General features: G+C 39.2%; 2 protein-coding genes and 1 non-coding gene across 4 annotated transcripts in view; 2 read left to right on the top strand and 1 right to left on the bottom strand.

Moving 5' to 3' along the window:
* The window catches only part of efcab11 (EF-hand calcium binding domain 11), a 90135-nt gene extending 64430 nt beyond the window's left edge, over positions 1–25705 (bottom strand). For both annotated transcript variants that reach the window (XM_065245152.2, XM_065245153.2), the window contains exons 1-5: positions 25589–25705; positions 24526–24621; positions 23606–23654; positions 16274–16375; positions 13353–13443 (exon numbers count right to left, since the gene is read on the bottom strand). In XM_065245152.2, coding sequence (XP_065101224.2) covers positions 13353–13443; positions 16274–16375; positions 23606–23654; positions 24526–24621; positions 25589–25648 — 398 coding nt within the window. In that variant the 5' untranslated portion in view covers positions 25649–25705. The remainder of the gene's footprint in view (positions 1–13352; positions 13444–16273; positions 16376–23605; positions 23655–24525; positions 24622–25588) is intronic.
* Positions 25181–25253, top strand: trnak-uuu (transfer RNA lysine (anticodon UUU)). Its single transcript has one exon. It is a non-coding gene; the product is annotated as a tRNA-Lys (tRNA).
* Positions 25706–26177: 472 nt separating the features above from the next.
* The window catches only part of tdp1 (tyrosyl-DNA phosphodiesterase 1), a 43110-nt gene continuing 42867 nt past the window's right edge, over positions 26178–26420 (top strand). Inside the window, exon 1 of the mRNA XM_065252227.2 lies at positions 26178–26365. The gene's annotated coding sequence lies outside the window, so the exon portion shown is untranslated. The remainder of the gene's footprint in view (positions 26366–26420) is intronic.

A 26420-nucleotide genomic window follows, 5' to 3' on the forward strand; every position in this document is an offset into this window, starting at 1 on the left:
CAATCATTCAAAAATATTTGAGTTTAATTATCTTTTTACACAAGCAACACACACATCTCTGCTACAAATGAACATTTGAAGTTTGTTTCTAGTACTTATCATTCTTGAAAAATGACACCAAACGTGACAGAAGTGCAAACATTACAACTTACCCCATAGGTGGGATTAATTGTAACAGGCAGGGGGTTAGTTGTAACACTTGCTAAAAATAAAGTGTACAGGCAAATATTTCAATACTATTTTGTCTATACTTGAATTGGATATTGTTTATATATCTGTCTATAATAGACAGTTATCCACACTGTATTCATTCATCCATCCAGCCCTTTTCTAACAACAGTTCAATTTATAAATGGATACAAATGTCTAAATATGTGAGAAAAAGCAGAACAATTATGACAAAATATTTTTCATATGTGACCCAGTCTGTAATAACTATACTACAGTTTCAAAATCAAATTCTGAGATAATGAGCATCAAAGTCTGATTTTAGCCATTTATTTCATTTTGATTTCAATCTTTGACGTGACCTTATTCAATCAATATTAAAGATATGAACAAAAATAAATTTGGCACACGATTTTTGATTAGACAGGCACATTTATTTTGTTGGCAGCCAGCAATCATTCGTGTGGAGCTATTTAAAACAATGGCAAGAATTACGCTAACGTTAGCGGTTTTCATATTGTAAGTGCTAAGGGGTTAGTTGTAACACAGCGTTACAATTAACCCCCTTGGGTGAAAACATTTTCAAGGCCACCAAAAAAGTTGCTAAGAGCTGCAGACATATTTCAAAACAATGCTATGTTTTAGTCAACAAGACACTGATTAATATGACATAGCATTGGATTTGGTATCTTACACACCCAACTTAAAAAAAAAAAATAAATAAAAAAAAAACACACATATGACGAATCATCTTTTGGCAGCATGAAAAAATACAGAATGACCGAATGCTCTCTGCATTTATTATATGTCCATCAAATTATATTATACGTCCATCAAATATGCCAGGGTGCAAGACTTTTTTACCCGGTTAAGGATGTTTACAAAAAAAACAGTACATTAGGATATCGACAACATTTTGTTGTGAAGATTAACTGCCTGGAGACTTTTTTAAAAGTGAAGAGTTTTGCATCTCCTGTATTTGGCTTTTTGAATGATTGTTAAATACCAATGAAATGAAATTTTTAAAAATAAGGCATTTCAATTACTGACAAATAACCTTTTCATTCCCATTAAAGTGAAATAACCTAAACATAAGAGCCTGATAAAAATGCTTATTTACAAGAAAACATGTCAGATGCATCTGAGCTCTTCATTTATATAGAATAATAAGTCGGTGAATGCTATCAATGTGTTATCTCACCTTTGTAACAATGTCTTTCTCAGACAGGACATTCTGAGTGCTTCTGATGGACATATCAACCCATCTTTATTAGCCTAGACCCCACGAGAGCAAGTAACGGGGACAGCGAAACACCATACAGCTATCTCTCTCAGACAGCAAACCGTGGCTTCCGCCGTGGCCCTATTTAAAAGGCACTTATATTTTCGCTTCAAGGAACGCAGTTTTTTTTCAATATGGCATGAGATTCGTGATAGCCGCACACACTGATATAAGAAAGAAACTTTCTCATTAGAATTCCAACAAGGTGGATGATTGCCAGTGGAGACTAATGTAATTGTCATGGCAACTACACAATGTACAAAGATCCCAGAGGAATCACTCCGATCCCCCATTCCCTAAAAGCCATTGGTTAAAAACAAACCGACGGAATTTCTGTTAGAAATCTCAGATGAACTGACAAGCTCTAAATAATTTCGCGGCAGACAGCACAACTGGGTGAAAAACAAAAACAAAACCATCGTGTTCCAAACAAATCAATTATATATGGCTGTCGAATTACATAGGAAATGGTATATGTGTGAAAATGAAACGGGCTAAAAGAGCACGTCTCAAAGGCAGACGTGAAACTACACAAAAGAAATGGATTTTCTGCATAGAGGTTGCATTTACACAGGGTGTGTGTTTAGCCTCTCACGGTTAGCAAAGCCAACCAGTCGTGCGAGGAGGCTCAAGGAAAAGCCACAAGCAGAGGGCACCACTTTCCTCACTTATTTGCCCACTCGGAGGGGAACCAATGTGATTACTGCATTACCCTCTGGCAACCCTGCTGCAATATTGAGTCTGCCTACAACCAGTTTGCTTTAAATCAAAAACATGACTGAGACCTAGATAAAAGGAGAAAGAGAAGAAATGATCAAAAAAAATAAATAATAATAATAATCTGAGCTATTTTAGCCTTTTAATCATTATTCTGCATGTGTGCAGGCCTGATGCGGCCACAGGAAAATAACCCTCAGTTGGACGTGACCCCTAATGCTAGAATGAGGGAGGAAAACAAGAAATAAAGAAAATTGGCTTTTTTTACCTCCTGCAAAACCAGGTTCATTGCGCTGTGAAACAACCGTGTTAGTTTAGGTGTCTGTACGTTGATTCGTATAACAGAACAACGCCACTCAGCCAACAGTAATGTTGTTTACAACAGCCACTTTCCAGCTCACCATTAAAGGCTCTCAGAGCGTCCGGCACATAGCTGAATTTGCTACGTTATTGTGCCTTCATTAAGCTTATTGTATCAGCAGGAAGAGAGGAAAGGGAGCTTTTTTAAGAGATTTATGCACTCTGTGCTTCCACAGGCGGGCAGTGGAACTCCAGGCCAGCAATGCCTCCTTTCAAAGCGCTACAAAGGAAATGTAATTACCTTGATATGGTGGCAAAAGGAAAGGGCAAACTCTCAATATGCAGTAAATGCACTCACACTGAGACCAGGCAGGGCTAATTTGCTACTGATCTGTAGGAGTTTCCCCCATATCTCTCTCTCTCCCACACACTTGGGAAAAAATAGCATGAGTGGCAACCCTATTCCAGGTTACACGTGGCCGTACCTGACCAGAACAGTATTAGCCATGTTTAAAAACAGATACTTCCCGTGTTAGGCGTACTCATTGTGGGGTAATTTGCATGAATATTTTAAAAAGCACATAAAAAGCACTCACTGGTTATTAAGGTAAAACTTCTAAAGAAGTTTAATTTAAGAATGCTAATTAATTTTCATTTTTCATTAGCCGTTATTTTAGATTAGGGAGGCTCTGAGGACAAAAGCAAAGAGAGACCTTTTTTGGAGTGTGCAAGTATACCGCCACTCATCTTTTACAGTAAAGTACTACAATTGAGAGAGATATGCAATTACATTTTCTTTAATGTGGTTTCATGTGGCCAAGTGGTTTCATTTTGCTACAGACTGTTTTTTGTTTTACTCAATTTCAAATACAATGACATGCAATAAATCCCACCCAATATGATACAGTATATCCTACCTAAACTTAAATGAAATCAACAACATTATCCTTACAGGGCGGTCCCACTGCAGGGCTTGACATTAAGCATTGTCATGTCGTTGTCCTTCGGACAAGTATATTTGTCATTCACTTGTCCAAGTAAAAAGTTACTTGCCTGGAGATAAAAATGTCAATTTGGTTATACACTCTTAGAACGAATGTGTTAAAAACAACACATTAGTGTCACACTTAATGCCCATCTCTAAGTTATTATTGAAACAACACATTTTGTGTTACTTTTAACACAAAATCAACACAAAATGACACATATAGGGCCCTATCTTGCACCCAGCGCAATTGACTTTGTCAGTGACGCATGTATCATTCGTATTTTGCACCGATGCACAGCGGGTTTTTCCCTCCGGCAAACTATGGAATGAACTTGCGCTCCCTGGGCGTTCAGCGCAAAAAAGGAGGCGTGTTCCGGCGCAAACCATCCCTGATGCTACTTTGCAGTTTCAAAAAACAATTGCGCCACTGACCAGAAAAAAACTAGTCTAAAGTCAGTGGCGCGTTGCGCGTTGTTCATTATGCTATTTTAAGGGCGCATGCTTGACCATAATGTATAGCGTGCACAACGCGCACACACTTTGCTTATCTAATCTACACAGATGAAACAGTTATTTTTGCAAATCATAAATTGTTACAATAAAAAATATTAACACATGAGATAAGGGAAATCATAGTGGTGAGCATTGTGGTGAGCATTTTTATTCATTTTGTGTGGCTGCGTTAAAAAAATTATCATGCAAACAACGATTAAAATATTTTCATAAGTTTGTTGTGTGGCTGTATTACGTTTATTTTATGTAAATAATAATTAAAATGTTTTCATAAGAAACCTTAATGTATGTGAACTTGATTTGTAAGTGTACTTTGGGGTTGGGCTTGCGTTTCTTGGCTTTCAGCGGTGAGGGTGGACGCAGCGATGTCCTCTGCTGGCGTCAGGTCCTGTGCAGAGGCAGATCCACCTCCCGTTACACGGCGTGGCCGATTTATGCTGGCAAGCTTGGGATTCCCCCGTCTCCTGACATCATTGTAGCGCTTGCGGCGCAACGTCCTGGGGATGCCAGCTGATGAGACAATTGCGGCTATTTCCTCCCACGCCTGTTTAACCAACGCTGATTTGGGCGGGTTCCTCCCATCCCCATACCACACAACTTCTCTGTCTTTGACTGCTCTTACAAGAACGTCAGTCTCCTCGGCTGTGAACCGCTCCTGGCGTGCGCCTGGTAAATCCGTCATAATAATAGCAACCCGCCATGGAACTTGCGCTTAAAGAGAATGTTGGATGACGTTCTGATTGGTTTATTTGACGTTACGCCCAAGCCACACCTATGAATAATGAACCTACTTCAGACCAACCCCTTATTGATTGGCGCCTGGCGCAAGAGTTATTTCTCCCGCCGGGAAAATAGCAACAGCGCCCAAGATCCGCCCACAAAGTCACTTGCGCTTTGTGCTTCGCACTTGCATTTCAGATCATTAAAATAGGGCCCAATGTGTTAAAAGCTTACCGCACATCCTTTCTAAGAGTGTACCTGATTAGAACAGATTGAACAATGGCTATATTACAAAATAAAGTCGTTTTATTTATTATTTATTCATTGCTTTGGCATTATTATTATCATCATAGTTTCACATAGACATGAGCATTGCGTGCTTTTCCTTGCATGATAGGGTTTGTGGGCTTAACTTTGTGCGAGAGAGCTTGTAACGCACGAGAGAGCTTGTAACACGCGACCGGCACGTGCAGAGGGGGGGCGGAGGGTGCCCTAGCACAGTGGTTTTCAATCTTGTCCTAGGGGACCCACTGCCTTGCACGTTTTGCATGTCTCCCTTATCTAACACACCTGATTCAGATCATCAGCTCATTAAAGAGTAACTAAACCCCTGGTCAGAGCGTGACTCCACCCACTGCAATATTTGAAAAATGCAAGAAAAGTGGGCAGATCCCAACGGAGATAGAGAGGACGAACTAGCTCGTACCAAGTGTGTGGTGAGATCGTGACAAGGGCGTGGTGAGCTTGAACCTGCTTACGTCACGAGTTATTTCTTGGACCCAACATCCAATAGGAAAATTCAACTGCAGTAGCCACCGTTCAACCTGAAGAGGGCAGCACTCAGACGTTTTTACACCATACATTGTAGTATTGAAACACTTTATATTCAAATGTCAAAAAACTTACTAAAATCAATGAACAGCACTAATAAAGCATCATTCTTACAGATCATTAACTAAAAAAAGTTGGTTTAGGGTTTAGTTACTCTTTAAGGGAGAGATCCATGAACAGAACTGGGTGTGTCAGTTAAGGGAGACATACAAAATATGCAGAGCTGTGGGTCCCCTAGGACAAGATTGAAAACCACTGCCCTAGCACCTGCCCCTTTACCCCTGCATGACCAAAGTGCCCTTTTTGTCAAGTCATATTTTTTGTAATTAAATGCCCTTTTGTGAAGGCTTTTCCAATCTAACTATTAGTATTAATTAATGAAAAATAATTTAGATGTAAATAAAATGAGTCACATAATGACCTATTGACCTTTCAACTGACAATCTCTTCCAGGACGATCCCTAGCTAACAGTACCCTTTTTACACTTTGAGCACCTGCCCCTCCAAAGGTCTTGCACGGCCCTGACACGTGAAAGCTCTTTCGGATTTTTTCTCGCACCTGAACTTGTAATGAGCTTGCCTTGGACTCTTGCTTGGACCTGAACGTGCGCGTAGAGGCATGGATTCCTTCTTGCACCTGAACTTGTAATACATGAGGCTCTGATATTTCCTTGGTTTAAAACCAGCGAGTGTTTTGTTCCCCCTCCCTGGCATGCAGGAAATTTCAGAGCGCCTGGTCTTTAATGACGTGCTCGGAATAATGGCATTAGTTTTAAGAAGGTTACAGTCGTGACAGTGTTGTCCTTAGAATAAATCAGCTTCTTTTTTTCCACCAATCAAGTGGATTGTCATAAATGAGTACAAAATGAACAAATAAATAAATGAGTAAACTATTGTCCCCCCCCCCCGATACTATCGTGTATTGGTGATCTCACAGGCTGATGATAGGACAATCTCACTTTGGGGCATATTGCCCAACACTACTTGGCAACCAACATAACATCAAGTAGGGGGTCCAGCGAATATCAAATTGTCCTGCAAATGTACAAACTCTATGTAAAGTGACTCAGATTAATAAAATTTAAACTGTACAGTAATTCAGTCAGATGCAAGTAAAAAAGCTCCATCAAAATTATTATGAAATAATACACGGTGGAAAATGGCTTTTTCTTTTCTCCTTCAGAGTTATTACTAAGGACAAGTCTGTCAGCACAAAAAGGCTAAAGCTGGGACATCAGAGAGGAGAACAATGCGAAACCTGAGATTCCTCAGCGGGTGAGAAAATGAGAGAGATGTGGAGGGGGAGGAGGGAGTGAATAAGAGAGAGGAAAAATGCTGCATTCTTGTAACTCAAGAACTGCAAGAATGTGTGCTGCAGGTATTTATGGAAAGGTGATGGCAGATAGTTGCCCTGGAAACGTCGACAACATGAGAAAACCAGAGAGTAGCGGAGAAAGAAAAGAGAAACGCAACCACGAGCAGCTCTCAAAAGTGTGATGGCACCAGTGTGCGTACCGCGTCACCATGGCAACAAGCAGCGGGGAGAAATGCCGACGCTAACGTTCATTCAGAAAGGCACCACATGTCCATCAATCTCTAGCGCGTGAAGAGGCAACAGCACGTCCGCTAATGGTTTGACGCCTGCAGGGCGCTTCATTGTTCTGCTGTAATTATGCCAAAAAGGACAAGGGTATTGCTCTTTTCTTAACAAAAGGGTCACAATGCAAACACAGATTCAGAGTGATGCTCTGGTTTATCGCGAGGTACAAAAGAAAAGCAAATCCGACGATACATGCATACATCCCTCTGAAAGGTACACTGAAGGTGGGCTTTCCCGCTTATCACTTTGCTGTGATAATCTTTTCCAAACACAGCCCTGAGCGAGCAGATAAACTCCATTCAAGGTGAGCTCTCTTCCTCCACTTTTCCTCTGAAGTCCATCTTTCCGTTTACTGACACACTCTATCAGTGGTGGCAGCAAGACAGGGCGGAGGAGAACCGGAGGAGGTGGAAAGAAAACAAGATGGTACAGCGGCGTGAAGGTTATGACTTTGCGCGCGCTAGCTGAGACCTAAATATGCACGTGCACAAACACTCTAGGACACAAACACAGAGTGCTGTGTTGTGCCAGGTGCCTTTTTGCTCTTGCTAAGTCAAACATTTACGTGGCTTGTCGTAGCTGGTAAAGGTCAAGTAGGTTAGTAGATGTGAGGGAATCCAGTGATGAAAAGCTGTTGTGCTCCTGTATAGCTCAGTGGTAGAGCATTGCATTAGCAGCGCAAAAGGTCATGGGCTTGAACCAAGGGAATACACATACTTATACAAATGTACACCTTGTAATGCCCTGATAAAAGCATCTGCCAAATGCACAAATGTAAATGTCTAGGCCATTTTGTAGTATAAATAGTGTAAGAATCAGACACAGTCAAAAACTAAAGACATACATCTTTAACAAAGCATTCACATAACTCATCCTGTAAATATACTTATGTCGCAATAATAAGCTTGTCTGGAACAAAATAAAGCATTCACCTAATAAACCTAATAAACCTATGCCACAGTAGTTAGCTTGTCTGGAACCGAGCAGATATTATATCCTAATATATACATGCGCTAATAGGATTTTGTTTCTCTTTCCCTGTCTCATCCTCGAACCCAAGGACACTGAGACTAACAGACCCAGTTCCTGCTGCCATGAAGCTCATCACACCAATGATCTACTGGCCTTCCTTCAACATTATTCCCAGAAGATGTCTGCCCAGTGCCCACATTTGAATTTTAAATGTTTTAATCCTTATACAATTTTATAATATAGTATATATTATATAGACCCTTTTACTATTTGTACACAATGATGATGTGGCAACATATGCGCGGCCATTCTGGCAACGGAAGTATGGCAAGAATCAGCAGTGAAGCAACACAGACAGAGAAAGTTATTTTAAAAAGTTGACTTTATCAACTAATAGAAAACGTTAGCAGATGGCCAAATATAAAGTTGCCAGATACATATATACGTATATTATATATTAGTGCAACCAAACGCAACAACCAGACATTTTGATGCTGGGAACCATTTTGATAAACTTTCTAAGTTGCTAACACGTTAGAACCACTGGGGAATAACACCACTCCTGTTGCCAGAATGCGCGCGCAGGCTTTTTGATCACGTGGGCTGTAAAAGGGTCTATATCCTCTATAGCAGGGCTATTCAAATCTTACCCTGGAGGGCCGGAGCACTGCATAGTTTAGCTCCAACCCTAATCAAACTTAACCACCTGTGATAGTCTAGTGATCATGAAGACCTTGATTAGCTTGCTCAGGTGTGTTTGATCAGGGTTGGAGCTAAACTATGCATTGCTCCGGCCCTCCAGGGTAAGATTTGAATAGCCCTGCTCTATAGAATCAGCTATATCTGGCTCTTTCTCAAGGGTTTTGTTCTCTATAGGACTTTTTCCTCGTAATAAAATAATTTTTTTCTCTTAAGAGTTTTTTCAACTTAACTTATTGGCTATAGGGGGACATATCATGAAAATCTGACTTTTTCCATGTTTAAGTGCTATAATTGGGTCCCCAGCGCTTCTATCAACCTAGAAAACGTGAACAACCCAGTAACTTAGTTTTGGTAAACCATTCTCTGCAAGCATGTGAAAAAATAGGTAATTGAAATTTGTCTCCCCTTGTGATGTCAGAAGAGGATAACACCATTCCTTAATATGCATTATCCAACCACAACACTGCCATTTAGCAGCTCATTTGCATTTTAAAGGACACAACCCAAAACGGCAGAATTTTGCTCACACCTTCAAAGTGGCAATTTTAATATGCAGGCATATTAAAGGACAAAAAAGCAGGAAAATATATTGAGACCCCCCCACACACACACGCCAATCAAACTGGTGGCGGATCTATACGGATAGTAAAGTAGGACCCATAACAATGGACAAAAGTCACTTGTCCGGGTAAAGATTTATAATATAATGTATTTTTTGTGTTTTGCTAATCAGTGGCAGACCAAGGGATTTTTCATAGGGGTGGCCAGGCAGGGGCCAGCAGTTACTCTGGGGTGGCATATAAAATCTCTATCATCCAACCTTAAAATACTTTTAAGTATTATAGTGTACTAATCAGAATAATGTATAACATACAATTGCTACAATAATTTAATTTTTATTAAAATGAATTGAGATTAACATACAATTTATAGTCATAATTCAACCTCCATGTTTTTTAAAGTATTTAATCAAATAAAACTTTTGAAATTTACTTTAAAACCAGAATTTATATCTCCCATTGCTGAAAAAACTAGAGACCAGAAAATCATGTGAATTTTGAAGGCTACTTTAATGTATTTTACTAAGATTCATTTGGCTGCTTCTTGCTACTCTTTCTGAAGAAGGATGCTATATCTGCTGCCTTTCTCTTCATTTTTCCCTCATTTCAATGATTGTCTGGCATTAAAACACTAAAGCAAAACATTAAAACATTACCATGTTTTTAAAAACTTATTAGGGTAAATGTATCTAGATTATCTGTTATATATAAAATCAATCTTAATCCTAGCATTTACGCTGTAATGTCTGTGTGGGATTTTTTAATGTACAGTGACGAACTCTGTCAGATTCAAATCGGCTGTCACGCGGCGCAAACACACATAGGCGCGCTGAAAGAGAGATTCTCATTATAAAACAGATTCTTAAACAAGATTTTAAGCCATTTATGTGTTTTTACCGAACTTTAGAAGAGAAATTTATATTCACGCCGGAGCCTGAAGAAACACTCCGTCCCGCGATTCCCGCCCATCCGTGTTCGTCGATCAGGTTTCATGCACGAATGTAATGCTCAGTTAGGTTAAACCAGGCTCGATGAGGTAACTTATTTCCTTGCCTTTTTTCGGAACCAATATTGTTGCATCGTCCCTCTCTCAGTCGCCACCAGGATTTTCTGCAATGGCGCTTGTTTTTCCTCTCATTTCTGTGAAAATTGCTGCTCCAAATCCACCAAGTAAACCGACGTGTATATGTTTGCCGCTCTGTTTCGCGTCACGCGAGTGACAGCCAAACGTCGCAAATGAGGAGAAGAGAGGAGATAAACGATCGGGTCTGATTGGTGAATACAATCATACTTCGCCATCCGCCATTTGCGAACGGTCAGAAACACGTCCTTGTTGATACTTGGAAAGGAAGGAAAATGCATCTCTTTGTCATCTGCCACCGGTGTGGCCCTGTTGCGCGGGGACGGCGATTGTGGTTCCGTCCCGGGTTACCATGGCGACGGCTGTGAGATACCCCCCTCCCCCCTTATTTTATTTTTTTTTTACATATCTGCATGATTCACGTAGGTCACATTTTCAGGTCGGAAAATCCGGAATTCCGGATTAATCCGGAAAAATCACATCCCTGAATATGTTATAATAAATTATCTGTGGGGTATTTTGAGCTAAAACTTCACATATGTAGTCTGGGGACACCAAAGATTTATTTTACATCTTAAAAAAGTCTTGTGAAATGTCCCCTTTAACTATCCCCATTAACTTTAACTATACTCTGCTCGCTAATACAGTTCATTTTAGCTGCTGTATTATCCCACTTTTAATGTCCCCTATTTTTTTGTGTTTTTTCCTGCTTTTATTAATGTAAAGCTGCTTTGCACTACATAAATAAGATTGAATTTAGTTGAATTGGTGTGTATCTGGAGACAAATCGGTGGCTTGACATATTTTAAGATATTTCAGTGAATAAGATATTTTCAGTTGAGCCCCCTTAAACAAGTGTCTTAATCTCAGATTTAACTAAGGCCTAGTCCTACTTTATCTAAGCCTTGTCTGTGAGCCGGGCCTAGGTGTTTCATTTGGGATGATACTACTCTTCAAACATTCGTACACTAGGCAGTTACATATTTTTATATTTTTAGTGCATAGTGTATAATATGTCATTTGGGACACAGCTAGATACTCGCACAATGAATCTTGCACTCATAAGTCACTCTTTTAATGCATCGCTGTCACTGTAGTCATAGCAACACAGTGACTCCATATTCTAAGGTTACCAACTCCCAGTACATCAGGTCAAATGGACGCCGTATCCCTGCTGTCAATGATGAGGATTTGTGTGGTGTGATAGGGTGTTTGTATCTAAACTGGGCTTGCCTTGCAGGACAGTCGTGCTGCTCTCAGCAGTAGATGCAACACGAAGCAGTCGTGCAACTGCATAAGATGAGTCACAGCAAACAAAGCCCTAATTTTTTCCACACAAAAAAACTCCCAAACAAATGCACGCGAGTATGGGGACAAGAAGACGCATATTACATCTCTGACGTACAGTTGAGACCTCAAACAAAGAATGAAAGCGATTAATTGCCTTCTGTCTCAGGGCTGCGTACGGCATCCACATTAGCTCTAGAAACAGTGTGGAGATGCTCAGATGAGGGCTGATAATAATGTGTCACTATAACTGTAAACGCAGGGACTCACGCTGAAACCTCTAGACACATCATAGTACGAAAGTAACACACAGATCTTAGTAGGAGACTGTTGTGTGACATATTGGCTTTGGGATTTGCCAATCGCTCTGGGTCTACTGATAACTGCTTAAAAAATAGGTGTGAACACACAGCACGTGCAGGCTTGTGATCCCACCTGTTCAGAGTACTTCTGAATGAGGCTGTGAGAACGTGTTGTACGGAGATACGTGGAGCAGCCAAGGGGCCTGAACAGTAGTGGATTGGGATTGTCAGGGCTGAGAAACTCCACAGGGAGCAAACACTGCAACACCATATGTCTCCAAACTTTCTGGTCCTTGTGCTACTACCTCATGGGACTGTATCAAACACGTCCACTTACACTGGAGAGACTAATGCCGCTTTTCCATTGCATAGTACCCACGGTTTGGTTTGGGTCAGGTCGGGTCAGCTCACCTCACTTTGGCTTGGTTAGCTTTTCCATCGAGTTTAGGTGTGTCGTTATATTTGCACTGCCTACTGCTGTGACAAGCTACAAGTGAGAGCGTTGTTGTACATTCCCATACATTTATTTATTTCTCAGTCTGCCACAAAATTAAAATTGACCACCACAAATAGATCTTTGCAAATCGTTTTTATCACTACCTCTGTATCACATGACAGTTTGTGTACAAACACCTACATGGCATCAGTCATGAGCCTAATTTGAGTTGCATTTAGGCATATATGTGGACGTGCGTGTCGCAAATGTGCCGCCACAGACTGCAAGTCTGGAAAAAACTGGTATGATGTTCCTGATTCTCAACCTGTGTATGTTTTTCATCGCTAAAGGGAGTTTGGGAACTTACGGCAAAGCACAGATGACAACAGGTTAACTCAAGACAGCGCAAGCTAGCATGAAGGTAAAGCTAATCTTTTACATTATAGTGATGACGCTGGTAGTGACGATTCTCTCAGACCAATCAGTGATCTACAGTGTTTTCACGTCACGTTTTGGTATCAGCTCAAGTCGCTTGAATCCCAGCCGAGGTGGTACTAAAAAAAATATCGGGTACTACGTACTGCACACAGTGGAAATGCCCCCAAAAGTAAGCTGATCCGACCCAAACTAAACCGTGGGATGCTATGCAATGGAAAAGTGCCATAAGGTAACCAATGTTTCTTGATGGCCAAACACGGAGAAGTGGGAGGCCTGCTTTGAGCGTTGGGCACAAAAAAAAAACACTTTCTGACTCATCACAGTCACGGTGTAATTACATTCATCTGCCTTTTTAATCTGCTCTAGAAAGGAAAATCAAGAAGAAAGGAGGAGAAAGAAGGATCAGAGAACCCTTTAAATGATGCAGAGGAGATGGTGCAGGCCTGAACTCTTACCGGAAAGCCTCAAGCACTGTTCTCTCTGGCAGGTGGGGAGCAACTCGCTTGAAGGCGCTTTTGAAGTCCTCCAGTTTCAAGAAGCCACGACCTGGAAAGAGACCAGACAGAAACCCAGACCATAGGTTAACAAGACTAATACTCTCATCTAAGACATCAAAAGGTCGTTCACTGCGGGGCTGGATGTGTTACTAGAGTGCCACACCTCTATGAAAGACACTTGCTCTCATTTCATTCTTTTATCTCAAGGAATAAAATCAGCCCTCTCTTCTCATCACCAAAAGGCCGGTGGAGTCTGCTCAGCGCTTTTGGATGAGATTGTAAGAGTAAGGAGCAGGACCAGCGAGAGCTCAGAGGAACAGCTTGTTGTGCCGCCTTCTCAGCGGCTGGCACGCAGGACTTTGATTTGAAGGAAATGGCTCCCCTGAGGAAGTTTAGAGCGCATGCATCCAAAGTCAGAGCCGAAAGTGGAATCTGTTTAGAGTGTCTGCTGAATTGATGAGAGGCGCATCGACGCACTGAACAGGGGATTAGAGGGGGTGCGTAGGGGAGCGATGTGACATGCATGTCAACATGCCAGACCCAGCAACGCCAGTCCACCAACCGTAACAAAACACTGTCCTGCACAGCTCCAACAACAAAAACGCCGCCATGCACAGAATAGCCCAGTAGTTTTCAAACTGGGGGGTGCTTCCCCCCCTTAGGGGGCACGAGATGGTGCCAAGGGGCCCCAGTTTTATTACATATAAGTCGCAATGGAATTGAAATAAAAAACTGTAATTTGTTTTGGAATATTGTGGTATTTTTTACAAATAAAAAAAAATCATGTGCCCCCTCATAATCTTAAAAACGCTAATCTATTCCCCTCCTCAAAACATAACTTAATATGTTTTGTTTAATTAAAATGTTAAATTTTAAAACAGTTTTTCTCATAAATTTTCTTTGGGGGGGGGCCGCAAAGGAATGCATCGTACACAAGGGGGGCCCGCACGTGGAAAAAGTTTGAGAACCACTGATCTAACCAGTTTTCAATGGACGAATCACGCGAATATACGTCACCGTGGAAAAATAAGACAATCGCTACTTCCGATTCATGGTGACTTTAATTTATCATATGTTTTGTGTAATTAAAATGAATTTTCTTCGCATGGCGCACAGGACACCAAAGTATCCAAAGCTGCTCTGTACAAAAGAATACAACCGTTTCAAAATAGTCAAAAGAAAAATATTTTGAGCATATAAAAATTACTTTTTCAGTTAACACATCAATTGGGTCAGAATGGGAGAGGTTTTAACTGCACAGCACATGCCATGTCACTGGACGAGCTGCTGCTTCGGCAGTGAATGGGAGTGATGCACTTCAGCGCGCTTTAGCTTCCAATGTGTCCCCATTGAAGATGAAGACGGGGGTGACGGTGCAGATGAAACAGTCAAACATCTCATCTTGCGCAGACTGTTCAGACGCAGATTGAAGGGGACTTGCTGCTGTTGGCAGGCTGACAGGGACAAAGAAAGCCGGGACAGTGGGTTTAAGCTTAGCTGGCAGAGGAACAAAGACAATCAATCTGAGAACGATTGGATTTATTAAGACGCTGCAAGCATGTAAGCTCTGTTGGAGAACACCTGCCTAGCAGTTGCCATTCATGTTTCCAGCTGCCTAAAGGGAAGCAAATCTCTTCAAAATTTAATATGGACATATATTTCAAAGCTGTATCATTTGTCAGCGCTGGTATATACAGTTAAGACCGCAGCCAAGCAGCCAGTCAAAATCAAGACTTCCAATCTCTCGTCTAAAATTAGCTCATTTTCAGGTAGCTCAGAATTCAAACAAGGGTTGAGTGAACTCGCTCACAGCAATTTGGTCCTCAAGATGAATTTGATGGTTCATTAACATTCACAATTCTAATTAAAAAGCGCCTGTATTTTTAAAAGGCTGGTACTTTTGAAATTACCAAGACTATTTTAGGTCCGGGAAGGATGTAAATGCTGCAAAGTCTGATTAGTGATACAGTATTTCAAAGCCAACGAGATACAAGAGCTTTGGGTGATGCTAAAACAAAAATGAGGCGGACTTAACATCTATAAAGTCTTTAATAATAGGTCAGTCAGGTTAATGAAATAAGTTATCTTGACCACTGTGAGCAGATTCAGTCAGGATCATCTCATACCCCCCTTCGGTGGTTACTTTAAACATACTTAAATTATTTCTGTAACAAAATTAATTAGTTAATCATATATTTGTCTCTGCCTACAAACAGTTGCAGGGTTGAACAAGACCACAGAGACCACAAGATCCATTTTAATGTGTATCTCCACAAATGCTAGTACAGGCACTATACATTTCAGACAACGGGGACATAAAGATACTCCAGAAAGAGAGACTATAAAGAATTTTTGTTTTGTTTTCTATTTTTAAAAAACTTTCAGCTAAAGATCTGCACATACACCAACATGTGCCTAATTAGAAAAAAACCCTAATAAATAAAGCACAAAAACAAAGGTTTGTTTTTGGTATAGATGAAAAACTCTGCCAGTAGGCGGTACGTTTATGGCACATTAGTAAAACTGATATAAAACAGGACACATGGCGCCCTCTTCTGAGGTAATATGAGAACGTTTCTTACCCTTTGATGAAGTCCTTATCAAAACGTATTATTGCTAAAATACTGCAATCACATTTAAAGAATGCAATGGATATCACAACCAAACCTAAAGCCACAAACATTTTAATAAAAAAGAAAATAAATAAATCCACACACAGGTGTTTACACTGGTACACTTTACCCCTAAATAAAAGTCTGTCATAAAGTGTAGTCAGATGACAACCATGACACGCTGATTTTGTATCAACACTACCTAAAGTACATTGAGATAGAAGTGTAAAATTGCGGAGCACAGAAAGGTAAAGAGGAGGAACGTACAGTGAACATCAAAAGCACTGAAGATCTGCCTCATCTTCTCATACGGATCTTCTGCTGACATCTTCCGCCCCATGAGAGACGTAAACTGATTCAGTGGGACCCCTTTCAGAAAGAGAGAGAGAGAGAGAGAGAGAGAGAGAGAGAGAGAGAGAGAGAGAGAGAGAGAGAGAGAGAGAGAGAGAGAGGTTTTATTACAAAGCTCTTCTCTGAAGTGCATACTCTGCCTTTACATGGCAGTCCTCTGAAGCACTGTGTTTAAAGAAGTAATATCTTTGCCTCTTGCCTGCAGGGTAGTCATTTTTTCTCTGAGTGCTGTTATTGAGATGAAAAAGGCAGGCTGGGGAGTTCTAGACAGCCTTGTGGAGATACCGAACATATAGAGGTAGTTTAACAGGATGATCTGGGTGGGCCATGTATGTTGACAGTGATGGGTGGAAAAACTGCGGATGCATATCTTTTGGGAAAGGCACAAATTAATTAAGAGATCCAGGAACAGGAATGATGGCTCCACTACACTTCGAGCCATGCCAAAACATACACTGTAAAACGTCCATTGGGAACCTCACACCTAACAGAGCATTGATAAAAGAGTAACACAGAATAGATTTTTTTAGACACAACAAGTGATTACTTGTTTTTTCTGAACAAAATGTAAGTGGTGTGCCTGGGAAACACGTTTCTAAGGTTTAATTTTTGTTTTACTGTTGTTTCACACCAGACGCGTTTGAGAATTCAAATGTACATTTACCGCGCGTAGTTAGACGCTTTAACGTTTTGAGTGTACTCGCTTTATTCGCTTGTGAAATATGCGCGTGAAATTCTAGTCATGGGAGGGGCTTCTGCTACTCTGCTCCCTTCCTGTAATCACGTCACTATTAGAGCAAGCTCCTAATTGGTTAACTCGGTTTTTCAACTCATGCGTTTCCCGCGGCAGCACTCAATTAGCGCCATCCGTGCAAACTAGACGCGCGAATGGGGCAGAATCGAATAAGGTGGCTTATTCATATGAACTTACATTCTTACGTTTAATCAACTTGAAATTACAAATAATTTCAACTTTCTTTAGTGAGAAGTTGAAATGATTAAAATAAAGTTGAAATAACTTAAGCTAATTCAACTTTCCTTACAACTCATCCCTAGTAAAGAAAGTTGAATTTAATTGTAAATTGAAGTGCAACAAGGATTTTGTATTGCAGTGTATGATCTCATTTTGAAGTTTTAGTACGATTTGTTTTACCACGGCGGATTTGTGTGCAATGAAACATCGCATATAACAAAATGTTAAGTGCCGCATGTATAAAACATCAAAGTAGTTCAAACTTGAAGCACTTTGGATTGACCGACGATCACACCGCTATTCTACTAATTAATGCGCATCACTTTTCTCTAAGGGATTATCTTGATCGTTAGAAATGCGTTTTGGTACTTCATTTTCTTAAATAACCATAAAATCAGCCATCGCGTGTGACGTTAAGGGACCTGTTATAGTCCCTTAAGTTTTTAAGGGAAAATGGGACTTAAGGACATTGTAGCAACGCATAGCAGAACTTAAGGTAATACCGACAGCCTTATGGTTCACTTAAAGGGATAGTTCACCCAAAAATTAAAATTCTGTTATTATTTACTCACTCTTATGTTGTTAAAAACCCGCATACATTTCTTTGTTCTGATGAACACAGAGGAAGATATTTTGAAGAATGTTTGTAACCAAACCGTTAGTGGACCCCATTCATTTCCATAGTAGGAAAAACGAATGCTATAGAAGTAAATGGGGTCCACGAATGGTTTGGTTACAAAATATCTTCCTTTGTGTTCATCAGAACAAAGAAATTTATACCGTTTTGTAACAACATGAGGGTGAGTAAATGATGACTGAATTTTCATTTTTGGGTGAACTATCCCTTTAAAGGTTTTTCTTGCAACCCATTTTTTATTAAAGGTACCCTTAACCTTATACTTAATGGATTTCTTAGCTTAAGGACTTTCATGCAACCGGGCAAAGGACTTTGTAGCAATGCATAGCAGAACTTAAGGTAATACTTCAGCATTTAAGGGTAAATACTTATTGACAGCCTTATGGTTCACTTAAGGGTTTTTCTTGCAACCCATTTTTTATTAAGGGTACCCTTAACCTTATATTTAAGGGATTTCTAGATTTAGATTAAGATAGACAGAGCGATACGTTGATATATCATTTTCAGTTTTGAAACATATTGTTATTCAAATTTATTTTACAAACTTAAAGAAAAGTTATCAAAATGTTCTTTAATATTGTGCAACCCTATTTCACATCATGCATTACTAATTTCTAAATAATTTTGGATAAGACTTCTAAAAAAATAAATCTTAATGCAATGTAAATCTATTCTGGGTGGCTGCCATGTGGCTGCCAAGGTGTTCTTAGTTTGTTTCTGCAATGCAATGTAGTTGCTACTTCCACTAATAATAATTATAGGATATTGCCACATTTATCCAGTGTGTGCTGCCAAACTTTAAGAGAATTAGGACACCTTTGGCCCACAGAGATACACAAAAAAGAGATGACTGTGTCGGTTATGATTATGTAGATATCTATTAAATTATTACTTAAATTAAATAATAATTTATTTTTATAGATGCACAGTGCACCTAACCAGCCAGTTTTATTACAACCAAAACAAGAGCTGTTTATTCTTCCTCTCTCCTAGTCCTAAGGCACCATTAATATTTGGAAATAAATAAAAAAGTAATAGAATTCAAACCTCTTTAAAACAACATATTTCTGTGTTTTTCCTGTCCTTTTTAATGATAACAGTGCAGAAAACCAAATCAGGATAGGCTGCCCTTCACCGTGATAAAGAGCCCATCAGTCAACAAAAACTTTTTGAACTTTATAGTCTTCACTAACTGTCTGTTTCTCCTCTTTCTTTGCCATTTCTCCTCTATTCTCCTCTTTTCTACATCATGATGTATTTGAATACAAAATATTTTATGGATTTTAAATTAAAAAATACATGTTGCATAAACAACTTCAATTGAAATAATTTTTTCCTGCCAACAGATCCTTTGGAGATAAATTTCAGATTTTCTCAGTTGCCCTATTCTGGTTTATCTGTTGTTTGTTTGGGAAAAAAGGTACTCGTTCGGATTTTCAAATAAAGGCACATCATAATTAGATATTTTTAAAGCCTGGCTTTCCTGCATGTTTGCATTAGGATGATTCTGACAGCAATTCAAAATACAGGGGGCTTCTTTTTAAATTTTAAACACATAAACAGCAGATAACGCTTCACACCAAAATGTCACAGAGTTCAGAACTAATGCATTGTATGTATAACATTAGGGCTGTGTATCGCCAACAACTCCCCGCTACGATACGTATCCCGATACAAGGGTCCCGATACGATGCGCATCACGATTCAAGACTATTTTGAATTACATTTTTGTTCAGAATTTAGTAACATTATTATTATTATTATTATTATTATTATTTTTATTATTATTATTTGTTTATTGTACATTGAATAAGCAGTGTTGTAACAGTTGTGTTTTTGCGATTCATTTAGAAAATATTAGAAATATTTAAAATCCCAGAGTTAGTACTTAACTTATGTTTTTTTAAAAGCAGTTTTACAAAGATGGTGCCTTACTCTTGTCTCTCATTATTCTACATCAATGAATATATCTATAAACATGCAGTCAGACTTAATACTATTTAATAGAAATCAGATTATTAATGTGACAGTTATAGTTTAAAGTAGCTCTGTATCTCTTCTCTAGACATACACTTTTCACATGCAAATCTTTGTCGTGTTTCTTCTCAAATGCGTTAGTACTGTTTTATAAGAGCATAGCTAATAAAGCCCTTTGCAGTAGTATAGGCTAAGATATCTGCGCTTTCATACTGAACTCATTGACGCGCGCGCGAGAGAGAGAGCGTGAGTACGCGGCTCACTATGCAGACACTTGCACCAGCGAGACAGACACGCAAAGTGAAAGTATACTCCGCCACCTTTAACTCTACGTACTCCGCGGGACACATGCGTCCTTTCCATATGGATCACGGATCAACAGCAATTCATCAGGTTACTTTCAAAAGTACATCCGAATCGATACGGAAGGTGCTGTATCGATGCGCGCATCGTCAGGCATCCATGACGATGTATCGTCGTATCGATATTTTGAACACTGCACTATATAACATGCAAGTTTCTTATTTCACAAGTGAAAAGAAAAGGGCTAAGTGGACAATACAAGTGGCAGTAGTATTGCTAATGCTGTGACGCACTTAAGCCCTAAGTGGCCTCTTTTCTGTGCGATGAGCCTTGTCTAGTCAAGTCTCCCACATTACCACCAGCCACCCTTGCTGCCCAACCATTACTAATTTAGGAATCACATGAAATTTAAAAAAGAGGGGCAATTTAATTCACAATCTGCTCTGAGCAAGATATAATGGTGGAAAATTTCATCACACAGAGAATGACACTTTAACTAGATTATCTTTTGCTTTCCCACAGGGCAGCATACAAAGCAATTTGCTTGTGGGATAAAACAAGAAACATATTACTTACTAATCTAAGTCTTTAACCATTTAATGTCACCCTTCAAAATACCGCAAAACCAAACCCCCATTTTCTGCAGTGTTCCTGTCTGTCACAAGGCCCTGTAGAAATGCTGTATGCATTTTACAGCAACATTATATACCACTGTTTGTCAGGATTTCATTACTGCAATGTGTAAAAAGATTACACAGCATCTAAGTCAAGCTTCTTTTTCTTCCAATCTGCTTGAGTGGTATACAATGCAGATTTAAACAAATGTAAAAAATCAGAAGTGCACATCACTGTCTGTGGGTTGAGCATCAACCAGAAGGTGGATCCTACAACAGCACTGAAGTAGGTGGGTGCTTTTTAACCAAATGGTTGAGCACATTTTTAGTCAATATACTTTATTGAGAGGAGTACCTAATGCCGAGTTCAGACTGCTTGATTTTCAAACTAGTCGGGTCACAGATCTTTTCACACTGCGTGACTATCTGGGGTAGCGTTCAGTCGCTGCTGTTTTCACACTGCATGATGGATTGGCGACAAGGGGTTTCACACCGCATGACTTTACCATAAGAAGAATCGCTTCCAACTTTGCCCCGGTCTGCAAACTACATCTCACAACCAAACGCACGCGAGAAGTGAAGCAAAGGAAACGTGTACAAGAACGGAGTTCTCACGTGAGACTGTGATTCTATACATACTGCTATTTAAAATGCCAACTAATATTAAAAATGGTAGCCCGCAAGAAGCTTACTATACACAGGGTTTCCCGAAGCACATTTCAGTTCAGGCAGCCCGCCTAAGCTTGGAAACCCAACCACCTTAACTAGACCGTCCCAAAAAAAAAAGAATTGGCTGCACAAAAGGCCATGAGCTGGTGATTTTGTTGTTTGAGCAACCTGCTAGCTAAGTTGCACATGCCTGTTGATTCGATATAATTGTTCAGCGCTCTTGCTCACTTTATTTATCTGCATTATTAACATGCTACAGTAGTTACACTCCTTTAAGATAATTTAATTAATAGTGGGAAATAATCAGTTTTTACAATCTTCGCGCTATCTATCATCGTTCGCCAGACGTTCTATAACATCTGCTTTAGTTTGTGTTTATTAACCCTTTAGTTTTACTTCATCACGCAACTATTCCCATAAGAGGTATCTCTTAAAAACATTTAATTCATTAATAATCTAGTATGTGTTCATTTTCTGTAATAGTATCTTCAAAATTAAGTTTTATTTGAGTGTCTTAAATAAAAATATTTTAATTTCATCATGACGCATACACCCCGCCCCTTTAATTGCCACGCCCTCTGCCCCGCCCACTCGCCCAACCCTACCACCTTAACTAACATATTTTCTGCTGGAAACCCTGTAATTGCATGTGCGCTAATTTTTAGCAAATAGAAGAAAAAGAAATAAAGATTATGAAGGAGAAAATGATTGGGGAGACTTTTCCCCGTACTTCCAGCTGCCCTGTATGTTGCTCTCTCATTGGCTGTAGGTCATCGCCGATGTTATTTTTAGTCAAAACACATTTCACACGGCATGATTTTGAATTGCCGACAGGTTCAGATATCTAACATGCCAGATATATCACGGGTGTCGGCGACTTGTCGAGGATTCCCTCAGATCATGTCTTTGATAATTCACACTATGTGATTGTCACTCACGTGCACGAGCATCGATTTGCCTGTGATTTCGGCATTTGTCTGCGATTTCTCAAAACCTGTCGGCGAGTCAAATCAGGGCTAAAATCGAGCAGTCTGAACTTGGCATAAGCTGATCTCTAGCATTTGCTTGAGGTATGTTATACCAAAAAATCCACTAGATGTCAAAGTGTCAATCAACAGCACTTGTCACAACATTTCTTCTTAGATCAGGGATGGGCAACTTCAGTCCTGGAGGGCCGGTGTCCTGCAGAGTTTAGCTCCAACTTGCCTTAGCACACCTGCCTAAAAGTTTCTAGTATGCCTAGTAAGACCTTAATTGGCTTCTTCAGGTGTGTTTAATTATGGTTGGAGCTAAACTCTGCAGGACACCGGCCCTCCAGGAACGAAGTTGCCCATCCCTGTTATAGATGAATGTTGGAGATAAAGAAGTCACTCCTGCCATGTGAACTGTTCTTTTTGCAAATTTTGCAAGGAAAGCATATATATTTTAAATATTACACTGAGAACCATAACTTTACAAAATTATGTTACATGGTGCCATGAACAAACTTTTTTATCCTTTTAATAATTTTTCAAAAACGTACTTTACCAAACGGTTGATTTGTCATTTATGGTAAAAGTACCTTAGTATCTAAAAGTGAATGGGAAGTGTTAAAGCTTATGCCTGGTGTGAATGCACTGTAAGAGTAACCCATAGTATGGAAATACAACACAGTAAATTTGGTTTAAGAAAGCCTATTCATTGATTTAAGTTTGTTTATCATATGACATGTTGGGTGATTTAAATAATAATTGTACAACCTAGACCAGGGGTTCTCAACTCCGTTCCTGGAGGCCCACTGCTCTGCACATTTTGTATGTTTCTCTCATCTGACACAATCAGTTCAGTTCATAGAGATCTCTACTAATGAGCTGATGATTTGAATCAGGTGTGTTAAATAAGGGAGACATACAAAATGTGCAGAGCAGTGGGCCTCCAGGAATAACGTTGAGAACCACTGACCTAGACTATTTGAACTTGACACACTGAAACTGAAGAAAAGGCCTACATACACTGACCTGTAACAGGAAGGTTTGTATTTTAAGATGTGTTAAACCAAAACAAAAAGGAAATGATTTAATATCATTGAGACATACCTGGCCACTCCTTATAAGAGCCAGACTCCATCAACATATCTGTCTCCGACTGCAAGAGAAAACATAAAATTACCACTCGAATAAATCTATAATAAACACACTTAAATAGCAATACATTTTAATGGCTTTATTTGTTGTCTCTCTAGTGTGATCTGTAAGCCATGATTGTTATAGAATAACACGGTATAACGTTACATGTTTAAAACACGTAAAACGTACTCATTTTGCTTTCTACCAAGCAGAGAAATGTGTTAAAAACACAGCATTGTCAGTCAGTAATCCTTACGCAAACCCCAATATTGGTACCATAAACATGTTTTCATGGGTTCTTCGACGGTTGTTGTCGTGGGATATGATGATAGATCAACTTTTGGTCATTTCACAAAATTGATGCTTCAAAAGAGCGCGAAAGCATTGCGCATGTGCACATGCTGGTATTTCATACCACGAGCAATGTTCGCCCCCTAGTGGCAGTCGTAATGAACTTTCAGTTTGATTGGAAGTCTGTGCCAGCATGGAAGAGACGCTCGTTTCAGCGCAAGAGCCTTCATTAATTCATTTCCTTATCAGTAATAAATCGTTTTAGAGGATTCAAGCGTTTCTGATAAAGTTAAACAACAAAGGAATGATCATTTTCACCTCGCACGCACACAGGGTTTTGATTTATTATGGGCCAACTCCGACAGTCTTATGGAAACTTAAGTGCGACTGATTATAAAAAGTGGTCACGGCTTTGGTCATAGTAAAAAAAATAATCAAAGTAGGAAAAGTTATTCAAAAGTAAGGAGCTTTAGGTCATATAATTTCTAAATGCACAAAACAATATACAAAGCAAATATATTTAAGATACGAAGGGCAATGTATAAGCTAAAAGAAACAGTATATTATATAAGCTGGTTCAATATTTCTTTAATATTTACCTTAGATGGTTTATATCCGAATAACATGACCACTGCTACCTTAAAATCTTCTCGGGACAAATAACCTTTCCTGCCCAAATCAGACTGATGAAAAACCTAAAGAAACAACATGGATATTACATTAAGAGTTTTAACAATTTAATTTGACAACGATTTGTGAACACACCCTGCTGAAAAAAAACAGCATCAAACCAGCATGGGAATTATGCTGGTCTATGCTGGTTTAGCTGGTGGTCACAGCATAACAGCACCAAAACACAACATATGCTGGTATGACCAGCATGGGATGCTGGTGCTAATGCTGGTTTAGCTGGTGCTAATGCTGGTTTGGTGCTGGTTTTGCTGGTGCTAATGCTGATGCTGGTTTAGCTGGTGTTCACTAGCAAACCAGCACCAAAACACAACATATGCTGGTCTTGCTGGTATGCTGTTTTTTTCAGCAGGGCAGTGTAGACTCAATAACGTTAACTGTTATCGGGTGTTATGTATAACACTACATGCAGATTGGGGAAACTATACGTATTTTAAAAGATATGAACTTAACTTTAACTAGGCTAGAATCGTTTCACAATGAAGTTCGCAGTCGTTGTATCATAAACCTGTCATGAGTATGGCGAATTACTTTTGATGGCTTCACATTAAGCGACTTATCGAAGCCCGGATAGCTCAGTCGGTAGAGCATCAGACTTTTAATCTGAGGGTCCAGGGTTCAAGTCCCTGTTCGGGCGGAACATTTTTCCCGCAAAACAATATTATTTACACGTTAAAATGTTTAATGACAAAACCAAATTTATACGTTTACATTTTAAAATGTATATTTTAACATTAGTTTGCTTTAAAGCAAGGCTTAAAACAAAGGTAGCTTTAAATACCATATAAGCTTACCAAAGTTTCAGTCCTGTAACTTTAAAACTATTTTCCACAATATTGGTGATGACATATCAACATTCATAACATCGTTTGTTTTCCAGATATTTAACGTTAGCAAATATCTAGCAAATCTCTTTTACAAGCTTTATAAACTCATACAATCTCTTTTTTTAACAAAATCAACCAGACATACCGTCTCAATTTTTTTCCTGTCGGCATCGCTAATTTCTCTCTCAGTCTTAAAGCTTGTCATTCTTCCAGAAATGACCTGAATTATACCAGATATAAATATCCGAAATATTCTGGAAAGTTGTAGATAATGTGCATAGAAACCACATCAACGGAACCGATTGGTTTTCAGCTCGCAGTACTCGAGACGCTGATTGGATACTAGAAACGTGTGTAAAAAAAAAACAGGAAAAAAAGTCGGTAGTTTCCAAAATAGAGGTCTTACATAGTTTTTAGTCTGCTACTGGTTAAATATTTTATACATAATTGTAAATTTAGTAAATGCAAACCATGTTTTAATTTTAGATGTCATTTTGATCTAGATGTTATATCCTGTTAAAACTGCTTTCAAATTTAAGTAAAAACTATCTTTTTCTTAACCATGGTAAATTACATACTGTCATTTTGTATTTTTATTTAGTAAATAAATAAACAATTATGAAGGTGTTTAATACTGTCTGTCAGTGAGATAAAAACCCAGGCATACATCAGAATCAACAGTTGATCGACTCACTGGGGCTTTTATATTGAAAAACATTGTAGTGATTTGGCGCTGTTTCTACTACACATGGAGAATGAAACATGTTTTTGCATGAAGAATGAAAACACAAGAACCTTTCTATTGACACAATTGTAGCAGTGTTATAACTATATTTATACATCGCTAAGCATCCTATATAGCAGTTACGTTTTAGTTATTGTCCTGTAACGTTATCGTGTACATCCATCTTCCCGTCTCCCTGTAAGTTGACATTTATTTCACATTGAATTACAGATCCTAGCATGTCACACTGTCG

Source organism: Paramisgurnus dabryanus, chromosome 17, assembly GCF_030506205.2.
Source record: "Paramisgurnus dabryanus chromosome 17, PD_genome_1.1, whole genome shotgun sequence".
NCBI classification, from domain to species: domain Eukaryota; kingdom Metazoa; phylum Chordata; class Actinopteri; order Cypriniformes; family Cobitidae; genus Paramisgurnus; species Paramisgurnus dabryanus.